At 41.6% G+C, this 19658-nt stretch overlaps 2 protein-coding genes across 3 annotated transcripts in view; both read right to left on the minus strand.

The window, feature by feature from the left end:
• Positions 1 to 19658, minus strand: part of LOC141144255 (LIM zinc-binding domain-containing Nebulette) — a 395409-nt gene that overhangs the window by 62782 nt on the left and 312969 nt on the right. The window lies entirely within an intron of this gene.
• The window catches only part of LOC141144254 (uncharacterized), a 147444-nt gene that overhangs the window by 35168 nt on the left and 92618 nt on the right, over positions 1 to 19658 (minus strand). For both annotated transcript variants that reach the window (XM_073629750.1, XM_073629751.1), the window contains 4 exons: positions 15209 to 15322; positions 7037 to 7138; positions 3648 to 3752; positions 2833 to 2940 (listed from right to left, as the gene is read on the minus strand). In XM_073629750.1, the coding sequence (XP_073485851.1) occupies positions 2833 to 2940; positions 3648 to 3752; positions 7037 to 7138; positions 15209 to 15322 (429 nt within the window). The remainder of the gene's footprint in view (positions 1 to 2832; positions 2941 to 3647; positions 3753 to 7036; positions 7139 to 15208; positions 15323 to 19658) is intronic.

Below are 19658 nucleotides of genomic sequence, written 5' to 3' on the forward strand. Positions count from 1 at the left end.
GTATACTTAAATTGTGCCAAAATGGATCAAAGTAACTATGCAATTAAGATCTAACCTGGAGTTCAGCTTTAAATTTATGATAAATATGATGATATAAAGTATGAGTGTATATAAAAAGTTTGGTGAATGGTATCAGAAAACAAACAAAACAGAAGATGCAAACAAATGACCTTTATTTGCCTTCAAAACAATCGCCATCCTTCACAACACACTTTTGTCAACGTTCATAAAGCTTGCGGAAACTGTCAGCAAAGGCATCTTTAGGAATCGATTGCAGAACCGCTGTCACACATTCTTGGATTGCCGCCACGACCGCAAAACGTGCACCTTTCATAACGCTCTTCAGGCGGGGAAACAGAAAGGAGCCCACAGGCACCTCTTTTTGGGTCGCAGGGAAGACGGTAAATGCCATTCAATTGATTGCCGCTTGGTTTCCAAATCAAACTGTAGCACCAGGTCTCGTCCCTGTGACGATGGTTTGCATAAAGGATGGATCCTGGTCACACATGGTAATGAAATCTCCAGAGGTTTCCATCCGTTTTGCTTTCTGCTCATTTATCAGCTTGTGCGGAACAAACCAGGAACAGATCTTCCGCTTACCCAAATCTTTGCGGACTATGGTGCGCACCATGTCCTTGTTAATGCCCAATTCCTCCAAAATCAATCGTAGAGTCAGTCGCCAATCTCGTGCCAGCATTTGTTGCACTCGCTCGATCATGTCTGGGCTTCTGCATGTCGGCGGCCGACCCGAATGTGGCTCATCCTCAGTTATTTCTTTCCCATCGTGAAAATGCTTGAACTAGTAAACACATTTTCTACTTACGGCTTCCGTCCCGTACACTTGCACCAACATTTCATGCGTCTCGGTCGCCTTTTTCCCCAATTTGTAGCTGAACTTGATGTTAACCCATTGTTCCATTGCATTGTGACTCTACCTCTCACACTGACTACGTTCGACTGCCCACAGCGGGTTTACCCTGACGTGTCACATGTACTCAACACTAGGTGGTGCTTCCCAACGTGTCTCTGGATAGCCATGTGCATGCGCACGCACATGATCCATGTTGCCACTGAGATATCGGACCATTCACTGAAATGTTTAGACACACCTCGTATAGTATGGTAAAGTAACCTTTGTTATATGTGTAGCAAGGTCCCAGGCCTCCTTCGGTCTAATGAGAACCTCCAGGGCCAGAGATAGCTGACATCCTTCTGTATATAGTGGGTTGTGAGGCATGGTGGGTGCAAAATATTTAAAGTCATTGGGCGTCAGACACTTCTTGAATGCAAAAGAATTTTATTTCTCTTAAAAAAATTTTTTGGGGGGAAAGAGGATTAGGGACAGGACACCCTTAAGTAGTAGCAAGTTCAATTGGCAGACTACGAGACTTCAATAGGAGGACAGCCATGCAGGGAAAAGCATCCAGCAAGACGCCACATCTGCATGTGCGGGAATGCCATCTCCTACGGCAACAGTCTTTAACAGTTCCTAACACAAAGCTCAACAGTTCCTTTCACTTCCACAACAATCTCTCCTTCTTCAGCCCACTGAGCTCCTGGTCTCTTACTAGACCCGCTGATTCACTGCCACTGAATCCCGTGAGCTCCTCCAATCTTCACTGTAGTATCTTCCTCAAGCGTCACCCCCGCTTCTCTGCTGGGTCCCTAGCTTGCCACTCAAGATACCTCTCAAGCTTCACCCCACTGGCCTGCTCGTGGCTTGACACACAAGGCTGCTCTGCAAGCATCACCTCCGCTGGCTGGGTCCCTGGCTTGATACCCACTGAAGTTTCCAGAGTCTTCACCCTTTGGTGAGAATGCTGCTCCGGTACTTGCTTCAGTTACTCACTGTGGTCCCTGGTAATAAGGTGGTTGACCCCTTAGTGGTGACAGCTTCCCTTCTACCTCCGACCTTGACAGGTTCTCTGGCTGGCAGAACTGTCACTTTTCGTTGGACTGCAAACTGCAGTCCCAGCCCTGCGCTGCTCTCCTGCTTCTGGATAGGCCCTCAGACAGCCTAGCAGCCAGATGTGCCCGGGATAGGCCCAATCTCCAGCCTAGCAGCCCGGGCAATACAATACACGTTCACCCAGACAGCCGTCCAAGTGGCAGAGAACATAGATCACCTGACTCTACCTGAATATATAGGTTCTCCCAGCAGACCAAATGATTCAAGAAAACCCCTGCCCATTGGCTGAGATACCCCATATACCCATAACCTGACCTTGCGTTGCCCTTCTCGTATCTAGTACCACCAAGTACCCGGCCACCTAGTGGCAAAAAAGAAAAGTTCAACAAGGCCAAACTTAGGGAGAAATCAATAGATCTCTAACAATCAAACAGGATAATTATTCCTGGCAAGTAAATTTGTGAGGATCAACCCTGCCTAAACTCCACTGAATATGTACTACATATGTATTACACATGTACTGTATGTACATATGTAATAATCAGTATATTATATAGATAATTTGAATATCATTGAGGATTTCTTAGCCTTCAAAGTCTTACTATGGAGAATCCACGAAAGGACAACAGTTCACCTGTAGTGGGCTCACCCATGGATGCCAGCCACCTATACTACATAGTCTGTAGTTGCCAGTGGGATGTAACATTTCTCTGATGGTGGAGGAACAAATATTCCCACTCCATCCAAAACTTTAAAGTGTATTTAAAGTAGAATGCTATTCACAAACTAAAATATTTTTATTCTCTTGCAAAAAGTACATCCTGTCACTACCACAGATTCTTATTAAAGGTTACTGTATATTGCACCATTTTTCATATTGGTATCCCATATACTGTAAAACAAGGTCAGCACTATATACCAACCTCACTTTGCATTTTCTGAGCCTCCTTGGAGACGTAATATGATGGGGTGTCAACAAACTCCAGCATGGATTTACCCTTTGATTTTTCATAATTCTCCTTATATTTTACCTATAAATAACAAAAACATATAACACTGCTGGAAGAAATGACAATCACATTTGTGCTAGTTGTAATCAAAAAGTATTTTCTGTGAGCCTTTTAGAGGTCTGCGCTACGTCATCCGCGGGAGTGTGCCCGCAGGTCCCGCGTACTCAGTGTCTGCCGTTGGTCCGCGATCGTGGCACGGAGAGGCAGAACAGGGAGATGCCTATGTAAACAAGGCATTTCCCTGTTCTGCCTAGCAAAATGACAGGGATCTACAGCTCCCAGTGATCGGGAGCAGTGATCTCTGTCATGTTCTAGTGAGCCCATCCCCCCTACAGTTAGAACATGCTGAGGGAACACAGTTAACCCCTTAATCGCCCCCTAGTGTTTAACCCCTTCTCTGCCAGTGTCATTTACACAGTAATCAGTGCATTTTTATAGCACTGATCGCTGTATAAATGCCAATGGTCCCAAAATAGTGTCAAAAGTGTCCAATCTGTCCGCCGCAATGTCGCAGTTACAATAAAAATCACAGATCGCCGCCATTACTAATAAAAAAAAATCATTAATAAAAATGCCATAAATCTATCCCCTATTTTGTAAAAAAAAAAAAAAAGTCTGAAAATTGGTTAGAGGCCGGGGGGAGGAAATTGAAGGCCCACTTTAGTTTCAGGAAAGCTTGCAACCGTGCTAATTATTATTATTATCATCATCATCATTATTGCTATTACCTGGCTCTGGAGCACAGCATTTTCTTTATGATGAATTTGCTCTGCTGTACCCAAACCAAAATGGTAGTTCCCCTTGTTTTCTTCAAACTGTTTCTTGTAGGTGGTCTGTAAGGAATAACAAACAATATAGGAAAATGTTTAAAAACACAGCTAAAACAGAATTTGATTTGAAATTCTTCTATCTGCATGTTATAAGGAAATGTTTTTTCAAATAGCAAAACCCATTTACATTGCTGAAGAAATGGGGATCTCACAAAGAAGGCACTGAACTCATGATTCTTGCTAAGTCAATGAACTTTTGACTCTGACATAGTTTAAACAGTTATGCTGGCTGGTGCACTCGGCTGACTGTCAATACCCTGGGAGCCTTTATTAGAAATGAACTCTGGAAGATGTGCCCAAAATAAGGCAAGCAGAGGGCAAAGGACCAGTTGCCGACATTTCCTGTGGTCTCCTTGCAGGTGGTCTTTTCACATTACTGACTTACCAAGCCTTGTTCTGCACAGTGTCTCTGTATGGAGACAACCATCTTGGTAGAGGCAGGGCTTTGCTTCCTCATGTCAGAACCTCCAACGTGGAGAACAATGAGCAGCACAGTAATGACATCACCAAATCTCACTCCAAATCTCCTAAACTAGCAGTCAGAGGCAGCAGTGCCTTGGATCTGACACTTCAGATATATAGTCAGGGCTATTTTTTCAGTGGGAACGTGGGGGGATGACGTTCCGGCACCTCCAGCACTGAATGTATATAATGGCAAGGGGTGCTGGGGTGTGTGCTGAAGGGTCCATTGATGCTGGCTGCTGGGGGATCTTTTGATCCTGAAGAAGATCTATTTTTGCATGATGTTCTAATATTGCTGGGGAGGTCTATTATTGTTGCTGGTGAGGAATCTGTTGTTGCTGGTTAAGTTTATTTTGTTGAGGGGTCAATTGTTGCTGGAAGGAATCTACTGTTGACTGAGGGGGTCTATGGGGTCCATTGTTCCTGGGGGAATCTATTGTTGCTGGGAAGGGTCTATTGCTGCTGACTGTGGTAAATCTACTTTACTGCTTTTCTTGTCATTAACAAATTCCATACAAATTACTTAGCACCACAAAATCATACTTGGTTCTGTATAATCTAAAAGGGGCGATACTGGGAGGTGGGTAGGGGGTGGAACCAAGGGATGGTGCTTGGAGGTGGGTAGGGGGCGGAGAAAAGAAGTGACTCAGAAGGGGGGAGTTCCTACCCCTATTTTCTGAGGAAAAAAAGCCCTGTATATAGTTATGAGGTTAAAAACAGGATTGCCTAAGCACACTCATATACCAGCAATTGCATAGCTATTTTTCAAGAGAAAGTCCAGACTAAAGGTATTTTACAGGATAGGTAAAACATTTCTAGAAGTTCCCTATAACACAACAAGTCTTTTTGAGTTATTTTCCTCTTTACCAATGACCAATGATTCAGCAGTGGACACTTTTGGGATTCCCCTTTTTCAGTAAGAAGTACATTGATCAGTCCTATCAGAAGATATCGTTTTTTTAAACCAGTAGTTTAATGACACTGGATCTAAGGCCCCATGCACACAGGACATTTGCAAACTCTCCTAGAAGTCTTTTCCTCCTGGCAGCAGTCTTTGCAGGAAAAACACCTGACAGTTCTAAAAGTGTCTAACGCTTTTACAACCCTTTAGGCACATTTACAGCATCAAGTACTTGGGCATTAATTCAACAACAATGTATTCTGGCCATTAAAAGTGCTAAACGCGCCTAGCGTTAACAATCGTTTGCAAGCATCAAGCATTTTTTTCTGCCAAAACTCTGCTTCTCCTGTTTGCACTGGCAGAGGGTTTTTTTTTCCTGCTTCTGAACTCTCCTGCCACTAAATTCTGCTAAAAGTCTATGTGTGTATGGATACATAGGCTAATATGCAGGGGAGTTTAGAGGCAGGGGAACAAAAACACCAGATGCCACTAGGAGCAGCTGTTAAAATGCCCAGTGTGCATGAATAGAACCTATAATAAAAAGAAGTTTTATTTCATGCATCATAAAGGTAAATATTAAAGGATAGCTTAAAGTGATACTAAAGGTCCTTTTTCTTTATTATTGAAATAAAAAGAAATGATACCTCTTCTTTAACAGGCCCCTGCTGACACTGTCCGCATCCTCTCCCTGCAAGAGCCCCTATAGCAAGTGAACTGTTGTGGGGGCAATTGTTCAGGCATACTTCTGAGCCGGGCTGTGTGTGTCCATAGACACACACACACACAGCATGGCTCAGCCAACCCACCCTCTCCCCAGCCACGCCAATGGCTCCCACTACTAACAGTGAAGCCTGTGAGAGCAGGAAGGGGAGAGAGGAGACCTGAAGCTTAGCACAGCACTGAAGTAGGAGCCAGGTAAGTCTTTAGGGGCAGTGGGGGGGGCGGGAGCTAGCTGTTTTTTCCCTAAAATGTAAGGAAGGTAACAACAAGAAAAACGTTTAGATTTAAAGTGGACCTTCACCCTCACAAGGAAGATCCTTCCCCCCTTCCTCTGCAGCAATAGGGCTTTTTTTTTTCTTTTGTTTATGTCTTTTTTTTTGTTGAATGTCCACCCCGCCTCCCTATGCAGGTCACTCACCTAAGGCGAATGACGCACACGCTGCCCACTGTGCCTCCCGGGATAAGTACACCACATATCCCAGCAGGCTTAGCCTTTCATCGAAGAACAGGAGGAGGTTTCTGGCCTATCGGCGCATCATCGAGAAGCCCACCCACTGTACCCGGAAGAGCCCGCAGGCCTCTCAATGATGTCAGAAAGAACATGGCAGCACGGGACAGAGCTGTGGCCGGGCATGAAATGATCTCAGCGGGTCAACGCTGGATCCACTGGATGGGTGAGTATATGAAATGTGCAAATACCACCATCAGGTAAGCGGGGAAAAAGAAAAAGAAAATGGGGAGGTTGGCTGGAGTTCCTCTTTAAGAACCACTTTAATTAATTTTAAAAAATGTAGTGTTCTTTTTTTCAGGTTCCCCATCCTCCCTCATTTTCACTTGATTATCTTGCAAATAACACGCTTCCTGTTCTAGGGTGGCTATGCTCATTCCTCTACTGCTTCCATGGAGGATGCCATGGTTTATACAGCTGGACTTCTAAAATGTCTTCCTCTCTTTCTATTTTTATCCAGTAACGAGCGCTGTGTGTGCTGCACTGCTGAAATGCTTCATGCCTAATTTTTGCTCTGTTACATTAGACAGACCATTCAAATAAATGGCCTACCGTAATGCAATGCACAGTTAATGCAACACAGCGGACCAGATTTGTGTAAAAGGCCCTTTAATGTTATGTAAGCACACATTTTGAAAGCAGAAAGCACTTTTTAAACCCAAAGAAGAACACACATTTTAACTCAAATGCATTTACATTGCTCTGCATCTTGCTGGTCTTCAGGGTGTGTTCCAAATGAAGAAGGTTTGGGATGTCTACTGAAGGGTCATATAAGCTCTGCTTGTCCTTATATTTCACCTGAAAAATACAGCACATATAAGCAAATCAACAAATCAACCCAGGGCCAGTTAACAGTCCTTTTTTTTAATCTCTTAAAAGCATAAATTCTCAGCAAACTGCTACATACACATTTGAAATGTTTCTCTATTTTTATTTTATTATTTTTTCTCTTATCCATAATCGATCTGAGGTGGATATAAGAATGTATGTACCTTTTATGTTGCTTTTTCTCTTTTTATTATTTTCTTTGCATCCAAGCCTACCAAACAACATATTTTGGGATATTGATGGCACTTTATTATGGAGCATCGCTACTATTTTTGTTTTTCTTCTTTCCCCCTCTAATTTTCTTATTGTACTGATGAATATTGTACCATGTATATATAGCATCCCTTCGTTGGGATCCTCCCCTTTATCTCATGTCTGATGTAACCATCACTCTGTTGCACTTATTTGTTGTATTTATTTTTCTACCAATAAACCAGTAAAAGAAATGTTTCTCTATTTTACCTGCAAAAAGGATTTTAATCTCTGTCCAGCCAGTCCCTAGACTACAGCCAGGTTGGCGACCTGAGTTTACTGTGGGCAGCCGTCTGTAATTCCGAGCTGCACTGGGCTTTGTGAATGGTCCCACAGCCTTCTAGGACCTGTGATATGTCCCAGGGGAGAGAACTTATGGTGGATCAAAACCAGGTACCCCCCCCCCCAAAAAAAACCTGCCAAAGACAGAAGAGGGGGAGAAGATGTCACTGGTATCACTGGTCATATGAGATGGAAGCAGCGCTCTCCACGGGGGTGATCCAGTCCAAGCACGAGATCCTCTCACAGGTGCCATTGCTCGGTGTGTCCTTGCACACTAAATCAGCATACAGAAATAGAGAGAGCCAGCAACACTGTGATCCCTTAAAATGTACTTTATTGGTTACATCAGAGTGACAATAAAATGGTAGCGCTGATGTGTTTTGGCAAAGAGCCTTAGTCATAGCGTAGTCTGAGTTTTATTGTCACTCTGATGTAACCAATAAAATACATTTTAAAGCAGGGATCCTCAAACTACGGCCCTCCAGCTGTTGCGGAACTACACATCGCATGAGGCATTGTAAAACTCTGAAACTCTGACATTCACAGACATGACTAGGCATGATGGGAATTGTAGTTCCTGAAAGTGGGGTTCCACCCAAAAAACAAAAATACCTGTAAAAATTCTTAAAAAAAAAACAAAAAAACATTTGGATATTTTTTTTTTTTTCACTTACCTCTAAATGCCTGTTGCTAGGGTGTCCCTCGTAGTCTGCCTGTTCCTTTGCCTGGGCTGGTGACATCACTTCCCCCCAGGCACAAGAAGGGCTCCGCTCTGCTCCCTCCTTCCTGTCAATCATCTGGGACCCAATACAGGTCCCAGGTGATTGAGCCGCCAATCACGGTGCGCGCCGCCGCTCGAGCATGCGCAGTGGGTGCCAGGCTGTGAAGCCACAGCCCGGCGTCCACAGTTGAAATGCCGGCGCCGACGAGCGGAGGGGGGGGGACGAGCGGGGCTTCGATCCCCCACATCGCTGGACCCAGGGACAGGTAAGTGTCCAATTAAAAGTCAGCAGCTGCAGTATTTGTAGCTGCTGACTTTTAATTTTTTTTTTTTTTTGACGGCCCCCCTGGGTGGAACTCCTCTTGACCAACTGGAGGGCCATAGTTTGAAGACCCCTGTTTTAAAGGAACACAGTGTTGCCGACTCTCTCCATTTCTGTATCACTGGTCATAGTAGGAGATTTCACAAACAAAATTAAGTTATGAATATTTAGATTTTCTTTAGCCAATCAAGTAGGAGGTTTATGCCACTGATATATGCTGGGGGGGGAGATATAAATATTTGGGAGAGGCTCTCTTCCACCGGGCTGAGGTCTAGGGGGTTGCTGCTGAATGGAGCTCTGCTGTTAGGCCCAATAGCCTGTTTTGGGGCCTAATGTGTGCTGAAGTGGTCCTGAAGCTGTTCTGCCTGGTCTGGAGGAAGCTGTGCCAAGGGGAGACCCAGGGGAGGCCCCTTGCTGGAGAGAGCCAGGAAGAGGGTTGGCCTCTCAGAAGAGCCTGGTGACTTGGAGGAAGCCATGAAATTAGGGAATGTGCTTACAGTGTTGCCGAGTTGGCTTAAAGGTTCTGACACTGTGAAGCTGGACAGTCTGATCTGGAGTCTAGTCTGTAAGTGATTTGCTACGGTATCTGGAACCCCCAACCCTTACCTCCTTAACCATTCTGCAATAAAACTTTAAAAAGACAAAAGTGACTGGCACACAATATCCTTGCTCAGTTCCCCATTTTAGCCATGGACTCAGTCCTGGCTCAAAATGCTAGCTTGCCCCTGGTCTCTGGAGGTGCCAGGTATCAGAGGGGTGCTACACTAAAAAATCAACTAAATTATAAATCTGAACTACTGATATAAAGACCCAAATGAATGCATCTATGTATTCATTAAAACATCAATAAAAGTATTTTTTGTGTGTAAGTACCTAGATTTGACTTGGTATCAGTCTCCTGCGATCCCTTTAGAACAGAGCTTGGAATCGGAGAGGGAGAAGCAGTACAAGTAGTCCTTCAGTTGTGTTGCAGTGAGTGCTCATGTGCTAACAAGGTATGTGTTGATAAGAGGAGAGAACAGAGTGACAGAATGATGAACTCATAGGTCTGCTGCTTCTTTTTTACAGTCCAGTTACAAGCTGGGGGGGGGGGGGGGGTGACAAGACCTGTAAGTGATATGCAACTGCAGCAGACAAAAAAATCAGGTCTTCTGTCCAACTGTTTGCCCGGAGCTCAGTCTTAAGCCTGGTACACACGATGAGATTTTTGGACAAATGGTTGTTCGTTTTTTTTTTTTTTTGCATGCTAATATCATATTGAAAATGAAGAGTTTACTAAAGTTACGAAAATTCTCGTTAAAAAATTTGTAAGTGATGTAATGTATTGTATTTTCTATGTTTTTTTGAAAGACAACTGTACTGATTAAATGAAAATCGTACAATCTGGGATCATACAATCTGGTATCATATGAGAAAAATTTTCGTGCTTGTCCCATCGGATAATTTCACATGAATTGTCGTGATCGTCTCTCGCATGCTGTGTACTAACAATCAGATTTTGATACAATCGTTTTGAAAGCGCCATTTTTCGTGCGATTTTCTGATTGTGTGTACAGGCTATCAGCAGATAACACTGCACTATTATAGCAGTTCAAGAGTGGAGATTCAGATTACAAAAAATGCCCATAGGTGACTGGTTCTCTTTAACATCAGAGCCACCTCAATGTGAATAATATTTTTTCTTTTATTGTAGTTTGATTTTGCTTGGAAAAATTTGACAACAGCTGATGAGTCATTTTCCATCCAGCAGCTTCTCAAGGTTGAGCACTAAACGCACCCTATCATTTCCATTTTAACAAGCATTCAAAAACGAACACAACCATACCTTGTAAACACATGAATGTTTTTATTATGTTGGCATACACTGTTATTTCTTTCACACTCACCTAGGGAGGCCAATTGGCTGAAAGAACAAATTAAGGCATTTTCTTTAGAATCCAGCTTCTATAAAGACATGCCTGGAGCTGAGAAGGAACATAGTCAGCATAGGGCATACATGACAGGGTGGAAGGGGAACCAGGCATAAGGGGGGTTAAATAATTCAGGATGGCATGGCTAGTACGGACTCTTACCTGATTGGCCCATGAGACGGGTGATGGGGAGGAGCGGTAAGATATGTTGCTGGGTAGGAGGGGTCAGGGCAGGAGCAGAGCAAAAATCGGTGGATAAACATCCCTTCCTCCTGCCCTTATTGTTTTTCTATTACTGTTGTGGGTGTTAATTGCCATTTGGCGGTTTGGGGTCCTTGATGGCAGTCTAAAATCTGGTCATTGGGTAAACGGTGGGGAACCATCTGAGGTGTGGTATCCTCAAGTTCGTATGGTTCACTGCAAAGTGACCGGGTAGTGGTAAGAACCCTGGGTGGCTGAGGTCAGCTGGGTTGGGCCCCAAGCCAGTTTTTGCTGCTGGGGTCGCAACTCAGCTATCTGGTGCCTCAGACACACGTTATTGATAGGTGGTACGGTCAAGGATCTCAAAGCGTTGTTTCAGGTTTAAAGCATTAATTATGTTCTGTTATGTATATAAAGTTTATGTGAATAAAAGGCCGTCTCCGGTCATTTTACCCCACTTAAGAGTTGTGTTTTTTTTCTATAAGTGGGGTAAGGTGGAACGTGGGGAATACTGGGGGGGAGTATATGTTAGTTTGGGGTGGTGAGCTCTGATCTACCCTAGTCATGTTACGTAATGATCTCCAGCAGCCACAAATTGACCCACTTTACCATTATGAAACATTATATGCAGGCATTTCAAATGCTTTTTATTTTTTGGTCTTGTTAACATGCCTGAATTTCCATGTCTCTCAAAAACCTCACTATAGATGGACAGATTAACACCTGATCCAAAAGTTTTCTGTGAAGCTGTGTGATAATTTATTGTGGGCAAATAATTATACTGGCTGACTGCAGAGACTAAAGATGGCGGTGTGAACAGGCCAGCCTAGAAGAAGAGAATATTTTGTTTGATATTATAGTATATTATAGCCATGTTAACTAATAAAGCAGAGAGAAAAGAGATAACATGTCGCCCTTCATTATTGCTGTATAGGCAGGAAACCCAACCTGTACTGAATAGTGGATGCATTAAAGACTTACTATGGAGAAAAATATTGGTATGAATTGTTTTTTTATGACCTCTATTGATCCATCGGACTGGAACAAAGCCTGGTCCTCCAATGTAAAGTGCTCCTTCAGCACGACTACCCTTGAAGCTACATATAAGGTTCTTCTACGATGGTACTGGTTCCCGGTTTGAATAGCGAGTTCAAACCCATCCTATAGTGACAGGTGCTTCAGGGGTTGTGGCCAACGAGGGGATGTTGTACACATTTGGTGCTCCTGTCCCTGTCTCACAGGGTTCTGATCCAGGGTGTTCCATATACCCATGCACAATGATGCCAAAATTGCCTTGCTGCACTGCCCGATCCAGGGATTGTTCCCACACCAACAAAGCTGGCGTCTTATCTGTTCATAGCTGCTAAACAGGCGATATCCAGAGCTTGTGAGAAACCCCCTGTCTTATGATTAATGAAAAAATGTCTAGCATCTTACATGGTTTCCACTCTAAATTCTTTAAAATATGGTCGCCCTGGTGGGCTTACCCTCTCCCCACCTTGGATCCAAAAAGTCTGGGTCCCCCCTCCTTTTTTAATTCTTCTCTTCTTTTGTCTCTCTCCTTCTTTTCCTCTCTCTCTGTTGCCGATACTGAGCTTATGGCAGCCCTCCATCTCCCCCTTTTTTAAGGGAGACCCTGAATCCCGGACCTTTTTTGCTGACTTGCAGCTAACACCTCTAGGTCTAAAATCCATTTTGCACTTTTTCAACTAACTATTCACCCTGACCCCGTCGGTAGCATCCTGTGGTCCTGCACACATATTACCTCTGATGCAAACTAGTGCACCTGCAACACGGACTCTCCTTGTTGACCCTGGGGCCTAGGCGACATATGTGGACCTTTGGTTTGTTCCCCTAGGTCGCTCAGTGGACATTTAGTATTTATAAAAGTTACCTGCTCATGTTCTTTCAGCCCATGCCTTTCCGTTGTGTTTGTGTGAAAGGGGTCTTAGTAAGCACTCCCAGTGAACACATTTAACCCTTTGATCGCCCCTGATGTTAACCCCTTCTCTGCCAGTGTCATTAGTGCAGTGATGGTGCATTTTTTTTAGCACTGATCACTGTATTAGTGTCACTGATCCCCAAAAAGTGTCACTTAGTGTCAGATTTATCCGTCACAATTTCGCAGTCCTGCTAAAAATCACTGATCGTCGCCATTACTACTAAAAAATATAAAAAAATAAAAATTCCATAAATCTATCCCATAGTTTGTAGATGCAACTTTTGTGCAAACCAATCAATATACGCTTATTGGGATTTTTTTTTACCAAAAATATGTAGCAGAATACAGATTGGCCTAAATTGATGAAGAAATTCGATTTTTTACTGCTTAAAAGGAGCTAGCTGGAGTTATGGCCCGTACACGTGATCCGAAAATCGGAGGAAAAATACCGCTTTCTAAGCGATCGTGCGATAATCGGATCCTTAGTACAGAGCTTTCGAGAGCCAATCACGACCGTTTATCAGATATCATCCGATCGTACAAACACAAAAAAATTTCTTATATGATACCAGATCGTTAGATTTTCGTTTAATCAGTACAGTTGTCGTCCAAAAATACAATAGAAAAACACTACAACATATGACATCACTTCCGACTTTTTTATTTTGTCGTACCTTAATTTTTGTCACTTTAGTAACCTCTCCATTTTTGATATGCGACTAGCATGCAAAAAAAAAAAAAAAAACGTACGATCTGTTGTCCGATTTTCGGATCTTGTTTACGGGCCATTAGGCTTCAATTTCAACATTATTCAACCAGGGTTCCACCACAGGTACCTAGGGGCAGACTGATCCCCCGCCAACACCCCAAACAGCAGAATTTTACACTTCCATTGGTCACTTCTACATTGATCATCAATGCAAGGGGCACGTTTCTATTGATCCACAATGTAATGCCCCGTAAACACAATTCGATTATCGGACGAATGATCGCCTGTTTTTTTTTGCTTGCTGATCTCACGTCAAATCTGATGAGTTTACTAAAGTCACGTAAATTCCCGTACGACAGCATAAAAATTCGGAAGTGATGTCATGTGTTGTAATGCATTTGTATTGCATTTTCGAACGATAGGTGTACTGATGAAACGAAAATCGTACGATCTGGCATCGTACGAAAAAAATTTCCGTGCATGTCCGATAGAATAATATCAGATGAACTGTCCTGATCGGCTCTCGAAAGCTCTGTACTAACGATCCGATTATCGTACGATCGATTCGAATGCGGCATTTTTCGTACGATTTTCGGATCGTGTGTACGGGGCATAAGCGAGTCACTTCTCAACTGACCGCCAATGGTTGTGTTTATCTACAGACCTTCAAAGTAAATAGGGTGATTAGCTTCCCTAGGCCCAACGAGAGCCGTGCCACATCCAATAATTACATATATATGAGAAAAGACAGTTCCCCTGGGTGGACTTTACCGGCACTTGCTAACAAATATCAAATAGTGAGTAGGTGTAACGAGATATATAAAGTAAAAAGATTTTTATTTTAACATAGCATAGATTAAAAACATATTACAACATAAATTCAACGGAACATAGTACAGAAGCAATAGATAACAATATTGTTACATATTTTGTTACATATTTTGTACATATTCTGTAACAATATTGTTATCTATTGCTTCACTATGTTCCGTTGAATTTATGTTGTAATATGTTTTTTATCTATGCTATGTTAAAATAAAAATCTTTTTACTTTATATATCTCGTTACACCTACTCGCTATTTGATATTTGTTAGCAAGTGCCGGTAAAGTCCAACCAGGGGAACTGTCTTTTCTCATATATAGACCTTCAAAGTAAGGAGGCATTTCTCTATGACTAGTGTAGGGGAACACTACATTTTTCATTGTCAGTGTTTATTATTTTTTCATTACATTATTTTACAGGAAGTTATTTTGTTGTATAGAGCAGGAGAGTGTTACCAAATTATCTCTAGTGGTAGTCAAATATTCTGCATATGTCACATTTTTCTTTACAACTTTGCAATCACTCTTATGTACTTTGAGCTGCAGATAAAAATAATTTTCTCCCGGGATTCCCAAAAAATTATTTCCAGCATTCCTCTGGTGTAAAAAGGTTGATAAAGACTGATCTAAGATTACCCTGTCCAGGGTGAGAATGGTGCTGTGAAATTTTACTGGAAAACTAACAGCATTGTCACCCTGTTAATAGAAGTGGTAAATCAAGGATCTACTGACAGGATCACCAGGTAAAAAAGCTATATTTCAGGGAGACTCATAATAACAAAAACAGCTGCATTAACTCAGACTGCACCATATACATCAATTTTTATATTGCCCATAGTTGCACTTTAAATAGGATTTTAACCTATTTAAATACTTACATCACTAGCCAGTGCTGAAGCAATCTGAGCCTGCTTGAAGGCAGCGCTATCTGATGGGTTATAACAAGACTTTTTACTCTTCATTTCTTTATCAAATTTTTCTTTGTATTTAACCTAAAAAAAAAAAAAAAAAAGAGATTAATAATTATTGTTAGTATTGAATATTCAAATACAATGGAATGCAAATTGTTAATTTAAAGAAAACTGTAATGTTTTAGGGCCTAGCTTTACTCAAAATGTATTTTATGATTTATATTAGGAGATATCAGTGGTGGCCAGTGCTTAAACAATCAAGGACCGAGCCTCTTTCTGAGATTTGTTGTTTACAAATTAAAAACAGGTTTTTTTGCTAGAAAATTACTTAGAACCCCCAAACATTATACATTTTTTTTTCTAACACCCTAGAGGATAAAATGGCGGTCGTTGCAATACTTTCTGTCACACCGTATTTGCGCAGTGGTCTTACAATCGCACTTTTTTTGGAAAAAATACACTTTTTTTTAATTAAAAAATAAGACAACAGTAAAGTTAGCCCAATTTTTTTTTATGTTGTGAAAGATAAATGTTATGCCGAGTAGACTGATACCCAACATGTCACGCTTCAAAATTGCGCCCGCTCGTGGAATCGCGACAAACTTTTACCCTTAAAAATTTCCAAAAGCAACATTTAAAAAATTCTACAGGTTGTATGTTTTGAGTTACAGAGGAGGTCTAGGGCTAGAATTATTGCTCTCGCTCTACCGATCACATCAACACCTCACCTGTGTGGTTTGGACACCGTTTTCATAAGCGGGCACGTATGCGTTCGCTTCCGCACGCGAGCTCGGCAGGACGGGGTGCGTTTAAAAAATTTTTGGTTATTTATTTTACCTTTAGTTTTTTATTTTTACACTGTTCTTAAAAAAAAAAAATGTGTCACTTTTATTCCTATTACAAGGGATGTAAACATCCCTTGTAATAGAAAAAAACCATGACAGGACCTCTTAAATATGAGATCTGGGGTCAAAAAGACCTCAGATCTCACATCTACACTAAAAAGCAATAAAAAAATGTAATTTGAAAAAAAAATGGCCCTTTAAGAGCTATGGGCGGAAGTCGCTTCTGCCCTACAATGGTATGGAGACGAATGGGGGCCATCTTCCCCTTACTCATCTCCATGCCTCTTCTGATGGCTCTGGTAAGCGGCAGTGGGCAACGTAGCGCGGCTGGAGGGGGGGGGGCCCTCTCCCGCAGCCGATAAAAATGATCTTGCAGCGAATCTACCGCAGAGACCACAATTTTCTGGAATCTGGACCGCCAGCCAAAGAAGAATATACCGGGGTTATGGCAGCTATCAGAAGATACCGGCCTCCCGCGATCACTCGTGACAGAGTGAGAACCGGGATCTGTGTATGTAAACTTTCAGGGGAGAGGAGACAGATCGTGTGTTCATACTATGTATGAACACCGATCTCTCTCTCCTCCTAGACAGTCCCATCCCCTCACAGTTAGAAACACACATAGGGAACACAGTTAACCCCTTGATCGTCCCCTAGTGTTAACCCTTTCTCTGCCAGTGACATTTACTCAGTAATCAGTGCATTTTTATAGCACTGATCGCTGTATGATTATCAATGGTTTAAAAAATGTGTCAAAAGTGTTCGATGTGTCCGATGTGTTCGATGCGTAGCAGATCGCCACCATTACTAGTAAAGAAAAAAAAAATAATAATAATAATATCATCCAATCATGTGCAAGCTAAAATGCTGTTTTTTATTTTCCTTGCATGTCCCCCTCGGATCTACAGAGACTGCACTTCCAAGTGCACTTGTCGTGCAAAGTGGATTTGGCTTTCGCAAATAACCCCCACTGTGTTTTTTTCAAAATTGTCGCTCTTCTTTTGTTTATAGCGCAAAAAATAAAAACCGAAGAGGTGATCTAATGCCAACAAAAGAAAGCTCTATTTGTGGGAAAAAAATTATGTCAATTTTGTTTGGGTACAGCGTTGCATGACCGCGCAATTGTCAGTTAACGCAACGCAGTGCCAAATCGCAAAAAATGGCCTGGTCATTGAGCAGCCAAATCTTCCGGGGCTGAAGCGGTTAATAACTCCTTACAACAAATAAGGATAGGTAAGAAAAAACAGTAAATTTGTGAAGTAAAAGCTCCAGTTCTGAACAGGATATAAGAAAGTTAAATATTCACATGCAAAGATACAGTACAGAATATTAACATGTTTTACTCCTGAATATAAAAAAATACAATATATACAAAACATCTACAAAAGCACCTTTAAATATATTCCTAACTGGTCTATTTTAGGGCAATTTGTGACAAGAGGTGGTATCATCTAGGGGCTATCCCAAGAAAAGTGTCAGTAGGGGACATTAAGAAGTGATCAGTGAAGCAGCAGCATACAACAAGCATGCAGTGCCTCATATGTGTAGTTAAAGTAGAACTATAGGCAAAACTTCCATTTTGGATAGAGTAAGGGAGGGTTACAACCCCTGCAAGGTTTATTTTTGCTATTTTTGTCGCATTGGGGAGATTTACCTTCACTTTCTGGGCCATAAGCAAACAGGAAGTGGGAGGAAATCCCTGCAAATTAAGGGAATCCCTTGGGGTCCCTCAGGTCACCAAAACTAGTGTCCCTAAGAAAATTTCCCCTCTTTACTTTTTCTTTTGACAACCCAAATTTTGGGATCTTCTATTACTTTCTCTTTCAGCGATAATGATAAACAGGAAAAATAGAGAGGGTGAATCTCCTTAATAGGGACACAGACAGCGATTAAAAACTGGCAGGTGTTCTACCCTTTTTCCCCTCTTTCCTCTATCCAAAACAGAAAAAAAACTTTTGCCTTTAGTTATACTTTAATTTACTTTTAGAAACAAGAGCAGATTTACTGCAGCAGATGACATGGCTCCCTAAATCATCACGGACTGTGGAAAATTTTGCATTTCATTTGGAAATCAAGGTCCTAGAGTCTGGAGGAAGAGTGGAGAGGCACAGAATCCAAGTTGCATGAGTCCAGTGTGAAGTTTTCGCAGCCAGTGATGATTTGGGGAGCCATGTCATCTGCTGGTGTTGGTCCACTGTGTTTTATCAAGTCCAAAGTCAGCGCAGCCCTCTACCAGGAAATTCTAGAACACTTCATGCTTCCCTCTGCTGACCAGCTTTATGGAGATGCTGATTTCATTTTCCAGCAAGACTTGGCACCTGCCCACACTGCCAAATGTACCAATACCTGGTTTAATGATCATGGCATCACTGTGCTTGATTGGCCAGCAAAGTCACCTGACCTAAACCCCATAGAGAATCTGTGGGGTATTGCCAAGAGGAAGATGAGGGACACCAGACCCAACAATGCAGATGAGCTGAAGGCCGCTATCAAAGCAACCTGGGCTTCCATAACACCTCAGCAGAGCCACAGGCCACAGGTGGATCGCCTCCATGCCACGCTGCATTGATGCAGTAATTCATGCAAAAGGAGCCTAGACCAAGTGTTGAGTGCATACTATACTGTACATACTTTTCAGTAAGCCAATATTTCTGTATTAAAAATCATTTTTTTTATTGGTCTTATGTAATATTCTAATTTTCTGAGATACAGAATTTGGGGTTTTCACTAGCTGTAAGCCATAATCATCAAAATTAAAATAAAGAAATGTTTGAAATATACCACTCTGTGTGTAACACATATATATAAAATATATGAGTTCACTTTTTGAATTGGATTACTGAAATAAATAAAATTTTTGATGATATTCTAATTTTATGAGTTGCACCTGTATACAGTTGAGCTCATAAGGTTACTTACCCTGGCAGAATTTATTTTCTTGGCCATTTTTTCAGAGAATATGAATGAAAAAAACAACTTTTCTATCACTCATGGTTAGTGTTTGGCTGAAGCCATTTATTATCAATCCACTGTGTTTACTCTTTTTAAATCATAATGACAACAGAAGCTAGCCAAATGACCCTGATCAAAAGTTTACATACCCCAGTTCTTAATACCGTGTATTGCCCCCTTTAACCTCCCTGGCGGTATGATTATTTCAGATTTTAGGTGCTGAAAGTAGTACAATTATTTTGCAAGGAAATTTGGCATTTTATATTGTAGGCCTGTAATTCTTAGAAATAACTCACTTAAATCTGTCCAAACAAGAGTCTAGTAGACATGCCGTGTATGATAACGTTTGTAAAATTAAATAAAAAATTATAATATAATAAATAACTATAAATAATTATAAAAAATAATAATAAAATAATAATAAAAATTATTCAATAATGTAATCAAATCAAAAACACTGAAATTTGCTCAGTTGCAGAATTGTTGCTGTCATTACTTTTAGTGTTTGATGACGAATTTCCCCACGAATCACTATCGCTCAATTCTGCAAGTGATTCTAATTTATTATCGCTGTTTTATAGCTGGTCTAAAAGCACTTTTGACGTAAACTGACATTTTTT

This window comes from Aquarana catesbeiana, linkage group LG05, assembly GCF_042186555.1.
Source record: "Aquarana catesbeiana isolate 2022-GZ linkage group LG05, ASM4218655v1, whole genome shotgun sequence".
In the NCBI taxonomy this organism is placed as follows: Eukaryota; Metazoa; Chordata; class Amphibia; order Anura; family Ranidae; genus Aquarana; species Aquarana catesbeiana.